Source organism: Pseudophryne corroboree, chromosome 1 (assembly GCF_028390025.1).
Source record: "Pseudophryne corroboree isolate aPseCor3 chromosome 1, aPseCor3.hap2, whole genome shotgun sequence".
NCBI classification, from domain to species: domain Eukaryota; kingdom Metazoa; phylum Chordata; class Amphibia; order Anura; family Myobatrachidae; genus Pseudophryne; species Pseudophryne corroboree.
This window is the reverse complement of record NC_086444.1, coordinates 788,725,834-788,740,191: the sequence shown is the minus strand read 5'-3', so window position 1 is coordinate 788,740,191 and position 14,358 is coordinate 788,725,834. Positions and strand designations below refer to the sequence as shown.

At 43.3% G+C, this 14,358-nt stretch overlaps 1 protein-coding gene across 1 annotated transcript in view; it reads left to right on the top strand.

Annotated features, from left to right (window-relative positions):
* NFKB1 (nuclear factor kappa B subunit 1) overlaps positions 1–14,358 on the top strand; it is a 242,643-nt gene that overhangs the window by 98,899 nt on the left and 129,386 nt on the right. Inside the window, exons 4-5 of the mRNA XM_063918320.1 lie at positions 8,321–8,361; positions 12,438–12,536. Coding sequence (XP_063774390.1) covers positions 8,321–8,361; positions 12,438–12,536 — 140 coding nt within the window. The remainder of the gene's footprint in view (positions 1–8,320; positions 8,362–12,437; positions 12,537–14,358) is intronic.

Sequence of the window (14,358 nt, the reverse complement as noted above, 5' to 3'; positions counted from 1 at the left end):
GAAATGACAACTTATAAGTCAGACTATAGTGAAGGTGGCATTGATAACTCTAAGGAACTGTAAGACATATGACCAACTGACAATTAAAAATAAATGTAAGAATAAACTGGAATCCAAATGAAGTAGGTTGTACTATAGGTGATTCAGAAAATGGGGCAACATGCCCTTAGTTTCAGGTACGCTCCTGGTGCCACCCCCTCCCTGACCCCAAATGACCACAGCCTTTAATTCAGGCTGTGGCTTACAGGACACTGCATGCAATGACGCAGGACCCATTCTGCACATGCCAAGAACTTGTCCTGTCCTTGCGTAGGCCACCCACCATCGGATTTGTATGGAAACCATTGGGTTTCCTGCTGTACAATTCCGAATCAGGGACATTGTCTCGGAATGGTAAGATATTTTGGGCCTGATTCAGAGATGCATGCAGTTGCATGCAAAGCTGGAATTTCAATGGAATTGCGGCAATATGCTAATTACTCAGTCACCGGCTATTGAGCAGAGATACCCACTGCAGACATCTTATATCTGCCACTTACAATACTGTGCAAAAGTTTTAGGCAGATATGGAATAAATGCTGCAAAGTGAGAATGCTTTCAAAAAAAGAAATGTCAATAGGTTATTTTGATCGATTAACAAATTGCAAAGTGAATGTATAGAAGATAAACTAAATCAGATCAGAGGGCCAGATGTGTGAAAGTGCGCTGTTGTTCCTGCTGACCACAGCGCACCTTAAGGCAGCATTTAGCGCTGCATCCATATGTATGACCGGCGTGTTAGCACCGTATGCCCTGGCCGCCGTGCGCCCCCGCCACTTACCACTTCTCCGCAGTACTGGACGGGAGACGAAGAGCAGAGGCAATGTATGATTGCCTCTGCTGTCACTTTTCGTCTCTTGTGGACGCCGGGCGTAACGCCTCTCCCAGGCAGGCGATGAGTGCCAAATGTGCACTCGCTGAGTTTTTTTTCTTTTTTTCAACAAACTTTACTGTTCGTGGCCAGTAATCTGCTGGTCCACAAACATCACCGCGCATGCGCCGGGGGCCTCCTGTGGCGCAGACAGGAAGCAGGAGAGAAGTGCGCATGCGCACAGACTGCGGCGCTGAACCCGGCCGAGCCGATGTGGGAGGTGCGCTACCGCGGGACAGGTAGGATAACGTCCTCCCACATCGGCGGGGGCCTTAATCATACATCGTGGCGGCGGCTGCGGGCGTATCACCATGATAATGTGGTGATACGCCCCTGGACACATAACGTCCGTTAGGACGTTTTTTCATACATCACCCCCAATATTTGGTGTGACCACCCTTTGCCTTCAAAACAGCATCAATTCTTTTTAGGTACACTTACACAAAGTCAGGGATTTTTTAGGATAATAGTCAGGTGTATGATTAACCAATCATACCAGACAGGTGAGAATAGTCATAATTTTCATAGGTAGGTTGAAACACAGTCATTAACTGAAACAGAAACAGCTGTTTAGGAGGCTTAAAACTGGGTGAGGAACAGCCAAACTCTGCTACAAAGGTGAGGTTGTGGAAGACAGTTTCATGTCATAGGTTAAACACCATGGCAAGAATGAGCACAGCAAGACACAAGGTAGTTATACTGCATCAGCAGGGTCTCTCCCATGCAAAGATTTCAAAGCAGACTGGGGTTTCAAGATGTGCTGTTCAAGCTCTTTTGAAGAAGTACAAAGAAATAGGCAACGTTGAGGACCATAGACGCAGTGGTCGTCCGAGGAAACTTAGTGCATCAGCTGAAAGGATCTGTAGTGCCACCAACTCACAACTGACAGAAACCAGTGGGACCCAGGTACACCCATCTACTGTTCGGAGAAGTCTGTCGAGAATTGGTCTTCATGGAAGAATTGTGGCCAGAAAGCCATACCTTCGACATAGAAACAAGGCCAAGTGACTCAACTATGCACGGAAACATAGTAACTGGGGTGCAGAGAAATGGCAGCAGGTGCTCTGGACTGATGAGTCAGTTTTTATTATTTGGCTGTAACAGTAGGCAGTTTGTTCACTAAAAGGCTGGAAAGCGGAACAGTAATGAATGTCTGTAGGCAACAGTGAAGCATGGCGGATGTTCCTTTAAAGTTTGGGGCTGCATTTCAGCAAATGGAGTTGGGGATTTGGTCAGGATTAATGGTGTCCTCAATGCTGAGAAATACAGACAGCTACTTATCCATCATGCAATACCATCAGGGAGGCATTTGAGTGGCTCCAAATTTATTCTGCAGCAGGACAACGACCCCAAACATACAGCCGAAGTCATAAAGACCTATCTTCAGCATAAAGAAGAACAAGGAGTCCTGGAAGTGATTATATGGCCACCACAGAGCCCTGAACTCAACATAATCAAGTCTGTGTGGGATTAAATAAAGAGACAGAAGGATTTGAACAAACCTGCATCCACAGAAGATCTGTGGTTAGTTCTTCAAGATGTTTGGAACAACCTCCCTGCTGAGTTCCTTCAAAAACTGTGTGCAAGTGTACCTAGAAGAATTGATGCCGGTTTTAAAGGCAAAGGGAAATCACACCAAATATTGATTTGATTTATATTTCTCTTCTGTTCATTCACTTTGCATTTTGTTTATTTATAAAAATAAACCATTAACACTTCTATTTTTGAAAGCATTCTTATGGGCCCTACATACTGGCAGAACTGCTGCCGAGCTGCCCGGAGGCAGGGGGGCAGTGACGGGGGAGTGAAGTTTCTTCACTCCCCCCGTCACCCGGCTCCATAGCAGTGCAGACAAATATTCCCGAGATCGTCCATACCGGCCTGCATGCACAAGCAATTGGGCACCAGCGATGAACGAGCGCGGGGCCACGCATCGTTCATCGCTGGTGCCACCACACTGAAAGATATGAATGGTATCTCATTTATTAATGAACGAGATTGTTCATATCTTTTGAGTATTATCGCCCAGTGTGTAGGGCCCATTACTGTGCAGCATTTTCTCCAAATCTGCCTAAAACTTTTGCACATCACTGTATATATATATATATATATACACACACACATATATAGTTGGGCAAAACCATGGGCCATGGGGGTCATTCCAAGTTGATCGCTCGCTAGCAGTTTTCAGCAGCCGTGCAAACGCATTGTCGCCGCCCACCGGGGAGTGTATTTTCGCTTTGCAGAAGTGCGAACGCCTGTGCAGCAGAGCGCCTGCAAAAACATTTTGTGCAAAACAAGGCCAGCCCTGGACTTACTCTTTGTGTGCGTTGATTGTAACGTTGGTGGGTTGGCTTTTGACGTCACACACCCGCACAGCCACGCCTGTGTTTTCCCTGGCACACCTGTGTTTTTCTTAGCACTCCCTGAAAACGGTCAATCTTCTTGCGGCCGCCAGTGCGAATGAAAACGTCGCTAGAACCTGTGCAAAACCACAAAGGCGGTCCATACGCATGCGCAGAAATGACGATTTTTAGCCTGATCGCTGTGCTGCGAACAACGGCAGCTAGCAATCAACTCGGAAATGACCCCCCTAATTCAGAGTTGATTACAGCAGCAAATTTGTTAGCAGTTGGGCAAAACCATGTGCACTGCAGGGGGGGGGTGGGGGGCAGATATAACACGTGCAGAGAGAGTTAGATTTGGGTGTGGTGTGTTCAAACTGAAATCTAAATTGCAGTGTAAAAATAAAGCAGCCAGTATTTACCCTGCACAGAAACAAAATAACTCACCTAAATCTAACTCTCTCTGCAAATGTTATATCTGCCACACCTGCAGTGCACATGGGGGGTAATTCAGACCTGATCGCTCGCTAGCAGTTTTTTGCAGCGCTGCGATCAGATAGTCGCCCCTACAGGGGAGTGTATTTTAGCTGTGCAAGTGTGCGAACACATGTGCAGCCAAGCGGTACAAAAAGATATTTTGCAGTTTCTGAGTAGCCCAGGACTTACTAAGCCGCTGCGATCAATTCAGCCTGTCCTGGGCCGGAAATGACATCAGACACCCGCCCTGCAAACGCATGGACACACCTGCGTTTTTCCAACCACTTCCAGAAAACGGTCAGTTGCCACCCACAAACCCCCTCTTCCTGTCAATCTCCTTGCGATCGGCTGTGCGAATGGATTCTTCGTAAAACCCATCACACAGCAATGATCCGCTTTGTACCCGTGCAGCGCACCTGCGCATTGCGGTGCATACACATGTGCAGTTCTGACCTGATCGCAGCGCAATGAAAACAGTTAGTGTGCGATCATGTCTGAATGACCTTCATGGTTTTGCCCAACTGCTATCAAATTTGCTGCTGCGATCAACTCTGAATAACCCCCCACATCAAGTACATTAGTAATCAAATAAGCTCACATGTACAATTACACACACAAAATCAGTTAGAATCAGTAGTAATACACCCAGATATTCGGCTCCATATAGTTTTTTAGGAAAAAAACCCAAAACATTGCACACTGGACTTAGGTCCACCGGGATCAGTACTAAATGCCGCCGGCCGGAATTCCGGCGGTTGAAATACCGACGCCGGAATCCCGACCACACAATCCCGACAGATGTGGCGAGCGGGTACGGTGCCTCACTACGCTCGGCACACTATTATATTCTCCCTCTATGGATGTCGTGGACACCCACGGAGGGAGAATATGTCGGGATTGTGGCGGTCGGGATTCCGGCGTCGGGATTTCGACCGCCGGGATTCCGGCCGGCGGCATCTTGACCGCATCCCGGTCCACCCATCAGTAGATTCACTGTTAGAATATACAGGGATCACTACATCATTTGACATTACAATTAAGAGTATCTTAACACTCCAATATTATTGGGAGTTCACCCAGTAACAGTTGTGTTTCGTACCATTCCATATTTTAAACAGATCGCCTAATCCATTCCTGAAAATATGTTGTTTGTTACATAGCTTTCCCAGGATTCAAAGAATTTGAATCTGCTTATCTTTTTCTAAGGTCATTTCCAATAAATCCATTTGGGAAATGTTATGGCGTTTTTCCTTAAATATGTTCATTGGAGGCGGGGAGGGATGAAACCATGTTTACAAAATAGATGTACGGGCTGCTGCCAGCAGCAATTTTTTACACCCCTTGGAGACCCTCTGGCTGTCAGGTATGATACCAAAGATTGCCCATTCCGCAGTAAATGGTATATAATTTACAATATGATCTATTGAGTATTTCCTGACCTGGATCCAATAATGTGTCATCAGAAGACATCCCCCAAAATTGTGCAATAGATCCGCCTCTGGACTATGGCATCAATGACATTCATGCGAACCGGACATGCCCGCGAGATATTGCCTATGGGGAGAGTATTACGCTCTACGGAATATGTTGAAAATTAGTTCTTGGTACTGCACAGATGGGAGTAAACGACATGAGGTTACCAAATTTTTAAGCAAAACCTGTCAATCTAAATTAGGGAAGTCAGTCATCCACTGTCGTACGCCTTACTGAGTGGTAGAATGATCCATTGATGACCTTAGTAGGAGATAATGTGCAGATATTGCCTTTTTAGCAGCAGGCTGGGACCCCAACACATCGTTCAGAGGATTCGACCAATCTTCCTCAGAAAAGCGTGAAATGACTGAGCTTGCATAATGCTGCATTTGAAAGTATGCCAATGGATAACTTTGGAGCATTGGGCAAAGCTGGACAGCCTGAGCAAATGTTTTTTTGTTGAGTTTTGCACCACATCACCAATATATCTAATCCCTTCCTGCCAGAGTACTGTAAATGGCAAGGCATCCTCCCCGTGCTGGAACGCCTCATTCCCCAGAAATGTCAGAAACAGTGTGTTATGTGCGTTTAGAGTAGCTGTGTTCTGTAATTTATGCCAAAGTTTATAAACCTGCCAAAGCAAGGGGTTGTCCTTTAACCACTTAACTGACGATTTATTTCCCTAAAAACCGTTCCGAAATTGTCGTGGTATTTTATGAGTGAATTAGGTGAAGAACAGGAATTTAACCCTATCCCAAATGATTTTAGCTTTAAAAAATTATTTTTTTTAAAATACCCCCCCCCCCCCCCAACATCGAAACATCTATCGGGAACATTGCGACCATCGGAAACATTGTTACCATTTTGAAAGCCGGGACAGGTATACAGGGGGGTCTGGGGGTGGCTTGGGAGGGTTGATTTACACTTCCCCAGTGCCTGCTATTGTTTGCAGCCGCTGGAGGGGGGATCCTGCCGTGCTGACCGATCAGCAGTGATTGGCAGCATGGCAATCAGTAGGGGAGAGTGCAGGGAGGCAGTGGGACCTTCCGGTCCCTCTGACAGCAGCAGCGGAGGGAAGTTTCTCTTCCCTGCCGCTGCTAACACTGTTTATTGGACTGGTCACATCCTGTGCGACCAGGTCAGATAACGCACTTTCCAGGCATGGTCGCATCTGATGCGACCATGCCAGGCAAGTGGTTAATTCGTGGTCTATCTCTGCCTTGAATTTATGGAGAAAAGTGACCAGGTTTCCCTCCCGGAGGAATTGTTGTTCCAGTAATATACTGGTGTAAACTTCACTAGAAGAAAGCCAATCCCTGAGATACCTTTAATAAAGCCACTTGATTTTACAGGTGGATTTGTGGAAAATGTATACCCCCATTTACTTTAGATTGCTGCAGTTTTAGCAATGCTATTCTTGGTCGTTTTCCTTTCCATATAAAGCGAAGAAATACGGCATTAATTTTAGTCTCATCAGAGTGTTTAATTAATAATAGTAGGGATTGTAATGTATATAAAAGACGGGGTAAACTTGACAGTTTGATAAACAATAATAAATGGTTCCAACCATCTAGTTCTGCTGAGATTGACGAAATTGCTTCCCCAATATTAATTTTGTATAGTTTAGAGGGACACTTCGGAAGTTTGATGCCAAGATAAATAATATGTGATTTTGCCCATGAAAAAATTAACTGTCCACTCCATGCTGGTCTTGTTCCCCCTTGGACTAAATGCATGCCTACTGATTTGGCCAAATTTCCCTCAAATCCCGATATCCTTCCAAACCTTTCTAGTAGGGAGAGTATTTAGGATCAGTGATGTATAATAAAACGTTATCTGCAAATGCAGATAATCTGATTTCCTGCAGCACTGTATATTTATAAAACCAAAATAGCTATGTACTGACACATTTATAGATAACAGTAATAAACTACCGCACAAAGAAGAACTGGGAGATCAAAGGGGGAAAGAGGGCTTACATGGTGTCATGGTCTTAATTTGGACACACATTAGAGCGATCTTGGCTCGATATGTAGTTTGCTGCCATATTGGAATGACATATTGGCCGGATCAGCAGTTTATACACCCAATCTGCGTGCTCCCGTGGTCGCATACGATATCTTCCAGACGTTCGTGCTGCACGGCCAACCGGATGATATTGCACGCGGCGCTTTGCAGTGTAATGAAGGACGGAATGAGGGATCAGGCAGCATATCGTCCAGGTACACATCGCTCTCTGTGTTCCTGGCCTTAGAGAACACCAAACAGCAAGGCTTGCTCTGTCATGGAGTAGGTGATCTAGGGGTGCTAATAAACTGGCTATGATAGACCCTAGGAATGTCACTTGATGGCGTTATCATCACATAATCTCACAGTAGCCAGCTGATTGACTAAAAGTCTCAGTCAAAGAGGATCCAACACTTCAGTATTCAGTAGCGGGCCATTTCCGCCCGTTTCCCCTCCCATTCCGAACATTAATTTCTGCCCTCTCTTATGGGTGAAAATGAATGGTCGAAAACAGATCGTTTTCGACCGCGGCGGGGAGGAAAACACATGGATGAGAAGAAATTCCACTCATCCATGTGTTTTTCGACTTGTCGGAATGTCCGACAGGGTGGAAAAACGGCACTTTCATTGAATATTGAAGTGTTGGAAAGTTCCTATTATCGGCTGAAAGTGCCGTCTTTACGCCCTCTCGGAACTTCCGACTGTAATTGAATATCCCCCTATAATGTGAGGGACAGCACTGTTTCATTAATGGTGTTATAAAGATAATAATTATAAAAATAGTAATAATAATAATAATAATAATCATAATAATAAGAATAATAACCTCATGTTCACATTTCAGAAGTGCAGGACTGGATTTTACTGTTCTGTACATATTCTCAATGACATTGCCCCCCAGGAAACATCTGTACAGGAGTAAAAAGTGATTTCAGCATGTAAAATGATAACTTAAGAAATGCATGTATTTTTCCTCTCCTGCTACTTTGCCACCCAATCTGATCTTGAGTTAGTGTAATTTGCAAGTAGATTACTGTCACTAGTCTTGCCCGAGATGAACCTCATTAGCCTTTGATCATGTAAAATATTTTTTTTCTGTTTTTTATAGTGGATGGACCATATCTCGAAATTACGGAGCAACCTAAGCAGGTAATGGAATGACTGTAAACATCCCTTTACTCTTAGTTGTTTTCCCTTCTTTAGTTATTACTTAGAGTGATGTCATCAATGAAATCATTTCAGCTATGATTACTCATAATATGAGAGATAGTAAAACTTCCAATTAAAGTAGATAGGGTTATGTGGAAAGACGGACATTTAAGCTTTTTTGAGAATGTAAATAGTAAACGTGTTCAGCTGGTAAAGTATTGACTTGCCTGTGAAATATTTTATCTTTAGATTTCAATAAAAGAAATTACATGGAATATCTAAAATACTATCAGATTGTCTTCATACATTGTTTCTGAACCCTACTGAAGTTAGACTAATATCCCTTTATCCCTTTCTCACACAAATCCCAGGCCTGACATAGGTTAATGAACGCGGGCTCAACATTAGGTGCACCTGTTCACACCACACATTGTTCTTTAGCTTTTACACTAGACCCATGCCTGCTCTTTGGGACAGTGTGTTCACATTGCTACATCATTACAATGTCATCAGACACCTCTGATTTACCATTGATGATTCTTGGTCATAAACTGGGTAGAGTCATTTGGTTCCCATTTTTATATTAATGACAGCCAACTTGGGTGAGACCCGATAATGGATCTGGGTCAGATAACATGTGTTGATCCATTCACTCTAACATATAACACAAGTTTTTCCTGGGGTCCTTGCCTGTGTGAGAAAAGGGTAAAGACACTTTAACCTTAAAGGGGGTAAGCACGGAGAGATTTCTGCAAGAGTTGTGCGCTGAGCAATTTAGCGTAGGCGATGTCCCTTGAACATTCCGGTGTCTAGATCGCACATAACACACGTAGCGATGTGTGCTGAGCGATTTGTGCTAAGCTAAAAAAAACTTGAAGAGGAGTTATCAGGCAGAGGCAGGTGAGTGGTGGGTGACGTCAATCGCTATCGCTCATTCCTGTACACATGAGCAATTTCAAGTTTTGTGCTAAGCAATCTGACTAGATTTTGCCTGCATGCAGGTTGATCTAGAGCCAGAGATAGCGACGCGCAGGGCCGCGCATCGCTATAGCTATGGGGTATACACACAGAGCGATGTATGCTTAATTTCTAAGAAATCTAGTCAGATTGCTTCAAAATTAGGCAAAAATCGCTACGTGTGTTCCCCCCTTAACAGTTTTCTTTGTGTGCTCACTACAGGGGAATGCATACATTAATCACAGTTTTCTGTCTGTGGTTTCCAGCATTTTCTCCCTGTCATGGGATACAAGTTTTCGAAGCAGACAAATCTTTTGTAAATTTCAGCCTCCGTTAAAAAGGGATGCGGTCATGTGACCGGCGTTAGGGATCCCGGCGGTCACCATGCCGACTCTGGAATCCCGAGCACTCAAAATTCCGGCAGTCAGAATGCCTACCCATAGGGCATTGTTGCGCTTGCCACCGCACCCCGTATCCCCCCATCCCCGCACATTCTGCTGCCAGTATCGGTATGCTGACCGCCGGGATCCCGGTAGCTGCCAACCCTTTAATTAGTTCACTTGTCATGCCTCATCCTTTTAACTAATTGTCTACATAGGTCCTTATCTGATAGCCTGCGAGATGTGGACACGAGCACAATCTCGGACAGCTAGCCTGTATTTGTAACGCAACAATAATTTAAAAAGCAATGCCACATTTAGTTTTTCCTTCTAAATTACTGCGGCTTTAAATATGCATATTTCTACCATACTCGACCACCCTCCCTCTCTGTGCCCTTGCTGTATAACCTGGAGGCAATTTAATTGGGATTATAAACCAGAGAGGAACACAAAAGGGCTGAGTCTATTAGGTGTGCAAGGACTAGGGTATCCACTTGTATTATCTTTAGATGCCAAAATCCTGCTTGATGCACCTTTAGACGCACCCATTTGTCGCACCATCGAATCTTGCACCAGCCCCATGCTAGGTAAAGATGCTCGGTCAGAATAAGACCTACAATGTAGATCAGGCATTCCCAACCGCAGTCCTCAAGGCACACCAACAGTGCAGGTTTTAGTGATATCCAGGCTTCAGCACAGATAGTTAAATCAATATAACTGAGGTACTAATTAAGTCACCTGTGTTCAAGCCTGGATATTACTAAAACCAGGACTGTTAGTGTGCCTTTAGGACCGAGGTTGGGAAACATTGATGTAGGCAATTGTCTGAGTTTGCAACCTGGGCCTAAATCAGGTGTAGTTGCAGGTGCTATTGCTGTTGCTCATTGGAAGCAGCAGCGATGCACACATATGGTAATGCAGCAGGAGCCGTCTGGTATAAGCGATGCATTGCTTGCATTAGTGATCTGTGCTGCATCCCAGGATGCTGCATTGGATCACCTGCAACACCATCAGCCGGCTGCGGTCATGTAAGCCACCCACTGCAGTTAGGCCAAGAAATTCCCATCTTCCAGTGAAGATCCTGGCCTCAGCACTCCCCAGAAACGGAGAAGACATGTCACCATTTTGAAAAATGTTGGCCGTCGCTGCCCGCTCCCTGCCCCCAAATAGCTGCAGACTGTAATTTAGTCTTGTCTGCAGCTGTAGTGCATCTGGAATGCAGTACTGGTTCGCCACATGCGCAAAGTACCATACACTAGTTCTTTGCTTTATGCAACTCAGATCCAACAAGATCTGATTTAGGCCCCCGTGTTTAGTGACACACCCGTGATATTCCCATAACACACCCATAAGATGGTACATCTCCATACATCTGCATTGTCATTTCTCAGTCACCGCCCATGGACGGCCAATACATTGTGTACATTGTGTGCCTTAATCGCTACTGCAACTGTATGTACACGGTGTCTGATTCATGTTTGTAAGTAAAGCAAATTATCAAGCAACTGGGCAAAACCATTTTGCGTTGCAGATGGGGCAGATGTAACGTGCATATACAGTTTGATTTGGATGGGGTGTTCTCAAACGGAAATCTAAATTGCAGGGTAAAAATAAAGCAGCCAGTATTTACCCTGCACAGAGAAAATATAACCTACTCAAATCTAACTCTCTCTGCACATCTGCCCCACCTGCAGTGCAGCATGGTTTTTCCTAGTTCTTTGATAATTTGTGTAACACATGCAGCATATGAGTTTTTAGGGATTATTGCATGGCCGTAGTAGCAAATATCACTCATCTCTTTAAACATCTCTGAGTTGTGCAAATTAGAACTAGACCCAGAGGCTCTTTGTGAGACTCTTTATTTTATCACCCAATGATATGACATCTCCACTCAGCATAGTATACAATTGCTTACCCCAGAGCATCAAGAATAAACTAGGCCAGTGGTTCCCAAACTGTGTGGCATGCTACCCTGGGGTGCCTCAGGGCACTTGCAGGGGTGCCTTGGGTTGGTGATCAATTCAAATTATTAATGGTCAATGTAATAGGCATAACCAGTGCTGGTGGCTGCCAATCATAAAATATGTGGGCAAACAGAAGCAAATCTTATTCCTCACCACATGACTGAACCTGAGGATGACATATAAACACAATTTACTTACTTTAGTATTTTTTTCTGAATTTCTCAATAAGACATATTTGGCCTAGGGGTGCTGTGAAAAAACGTCAGAAGGGTAAATGTAATAGGGTCCGAGTTGCCTGAGGTTCGGGATTTCGGGTGAGAATGCCATATTTTTAAAGTGGCAAAGGCTGGTTTTGCCTTGTATATTATTGACACTTTAAAAATGCAGGCATTCTCGCCCCAAAGTCCCGCACATACAGCAACTCGGACCCTATTACATTTACCATAGATACTCTAGGGCGCCATGATTTAAAAAACTTTGCGAACCATTGCACTAGATAGAAAAAGCAACATATTTAGTAAAAGTTGCAAGAGAGCATGTGGAAGCTATTAAATGAATACTATTCTATTTATAGATAATTGCATCTCCAGCAGCAAAGTGTTTAATTGTATATCTTTCTAGGTGATTATTATTTCAAAGCTGTACTCAATAAAATGGTCCTTGGTTAAGAATTTTATATACTAACATATGAACATTCATAGAACCAAAATTAAAAAGTTTATAGTTTATCATTTGGGATATCTATTTATACTGTATCATAATATCTTCTATGCAGAGAGGTTTCCGTTTTCGATATGTATGTGAAGGACCTTCACACGGAGGACTTCCCGGAGCTTCCAGTGAGAAGAACAAGAAATCCTACCCACAGATTAAGGTTAGATTTCTATGTTTAAAATTTAACAACATTCTAAACATATTTATGTCACTTTTTTTTATTTAACCGCTCTGTATAAGATTATTATGTAGCAGGTACAGAAGTGAAGGAGGGAGGAGTAGGCATAAAATGTACAGTACAATAGACATCGGAGTAACTTAATAATATTAACCTGGTCAATAAAAGTGATATTACTACTTACGGAAGAGTCTAAGACCACATAATTATTATACAGAGCTACTGTATCAGAGCCCATTTATCTGGGTTTAAATCTCTTACTGCTGTAGAAGTGGAGCCAGCCATACAGAGAGGGAGCGTTGTCTCCATGTTGTAGCAGAATTAATCTCTCGCTGTATTGTTATCCACAAGAGGGAGAGTATGAAACCTCCACAATTGTTTTTTGTGTGGCCAGTAGTACATGTCCTTCTACATACAACCACTCTTTAGTCAGGGAATTTCTGAAGGGGGGCTAGTGAGAGGCCGGTCAGGATGCTTTTGATCCATAAGTTTACAGACCAACTGAAAAATAGCAATCTGCAATGGAAATATTTTTGGCTTGTGTGATTAAATATTGAAGGCTCTGTCGCCACTACACCTCAACTATAAGGTGGGTAGCAGATGACCCTGCCATACTGAGTAATGTATGGGTTTCTAGAGGTCCCTTGAGCCTGGAACTCAATCTCACCTTCATACTGTCTCATCGAAATCTTGTGCTAGCCAGTAAGGAGAACGCAGTATATTGTTTGAAACTGGGCTATGTGGATTAGATGGAATTAAAACAGCTACAGAAATAAATGCTAAAGGCGGGTGAAGCATCTATTTCTGTTGCCGCATTTATTACAATGGTCAAAGCCACTGATCATAGGCGTCTTTAACAAACCAATGTTTAGGCAATCTAACCCTTAGGGGGACATTTACTAAGCAGTGATAAGAGCGGAGAAGTGAGCCAGTGGAGAAGTTGCCCATGACAACCGATCAGCACTGACATCTGTAATCTGTAATCTGTACAACATCTGTAATGATGTAACATGTTAGTAACATCTATAATTTGCATACTATAAAATGATACAGAGCTGCTGATTGATTGATGGAGCAACTTCTCCACTGGCTCACTTCTCCGCTCTTATCACTGCTTAGTAAATGTCCCCCTTAGTCTGCTGTCTTGTGCCTTTGCATGGGTAAGGTAATCCTTGTTCACTTTACTGAACATTGTTTGACGTTACTGAAATTTTCAACAAAGCAATAGTGATTATTATAGTTCCATTTTTATTACATTTCCTCTTTGGTTAGCACACACTCTAGATAGAATCTACTGCTTAAAATACTCTTCTTAAAAACTACAAGGTGACAGTCATCCAGAAATGTCTAGACACACTTTTGAGAAATAAAGTGAATAAATCTGTGCAGTTAAAAGAGGATAACAAGAGAAATGACACTTCTGATTTGTTGGGATGTATTTATCAAAGACCAGGGTTTTGTTTTGTTTTTGTAACAATTATTGATGAGTTATCAGCATACATATATACTCGTCTGCTCACAATAAAAGGACAGTTGAATACAAAATTGTAAAAATAGTCGTTATTATACATATCTTACAGTCGACATCAGAAAACCAATATCGGCCAGAGGTACTAACAAGGACAGGGCAAGCATAGTCTGGAAAGTACAATCATTTCCAACCGAGAATGTCAGGAGATCTTTCTTCTGAAAACATAAATATTGCACATCCATTCGCTCATAGACACATAGAAGTATACAGTATTTAACTTTCACAAAAATTGTTAACAGGGGACATTATTAATGAGAGTTTCTAAGTTGTACC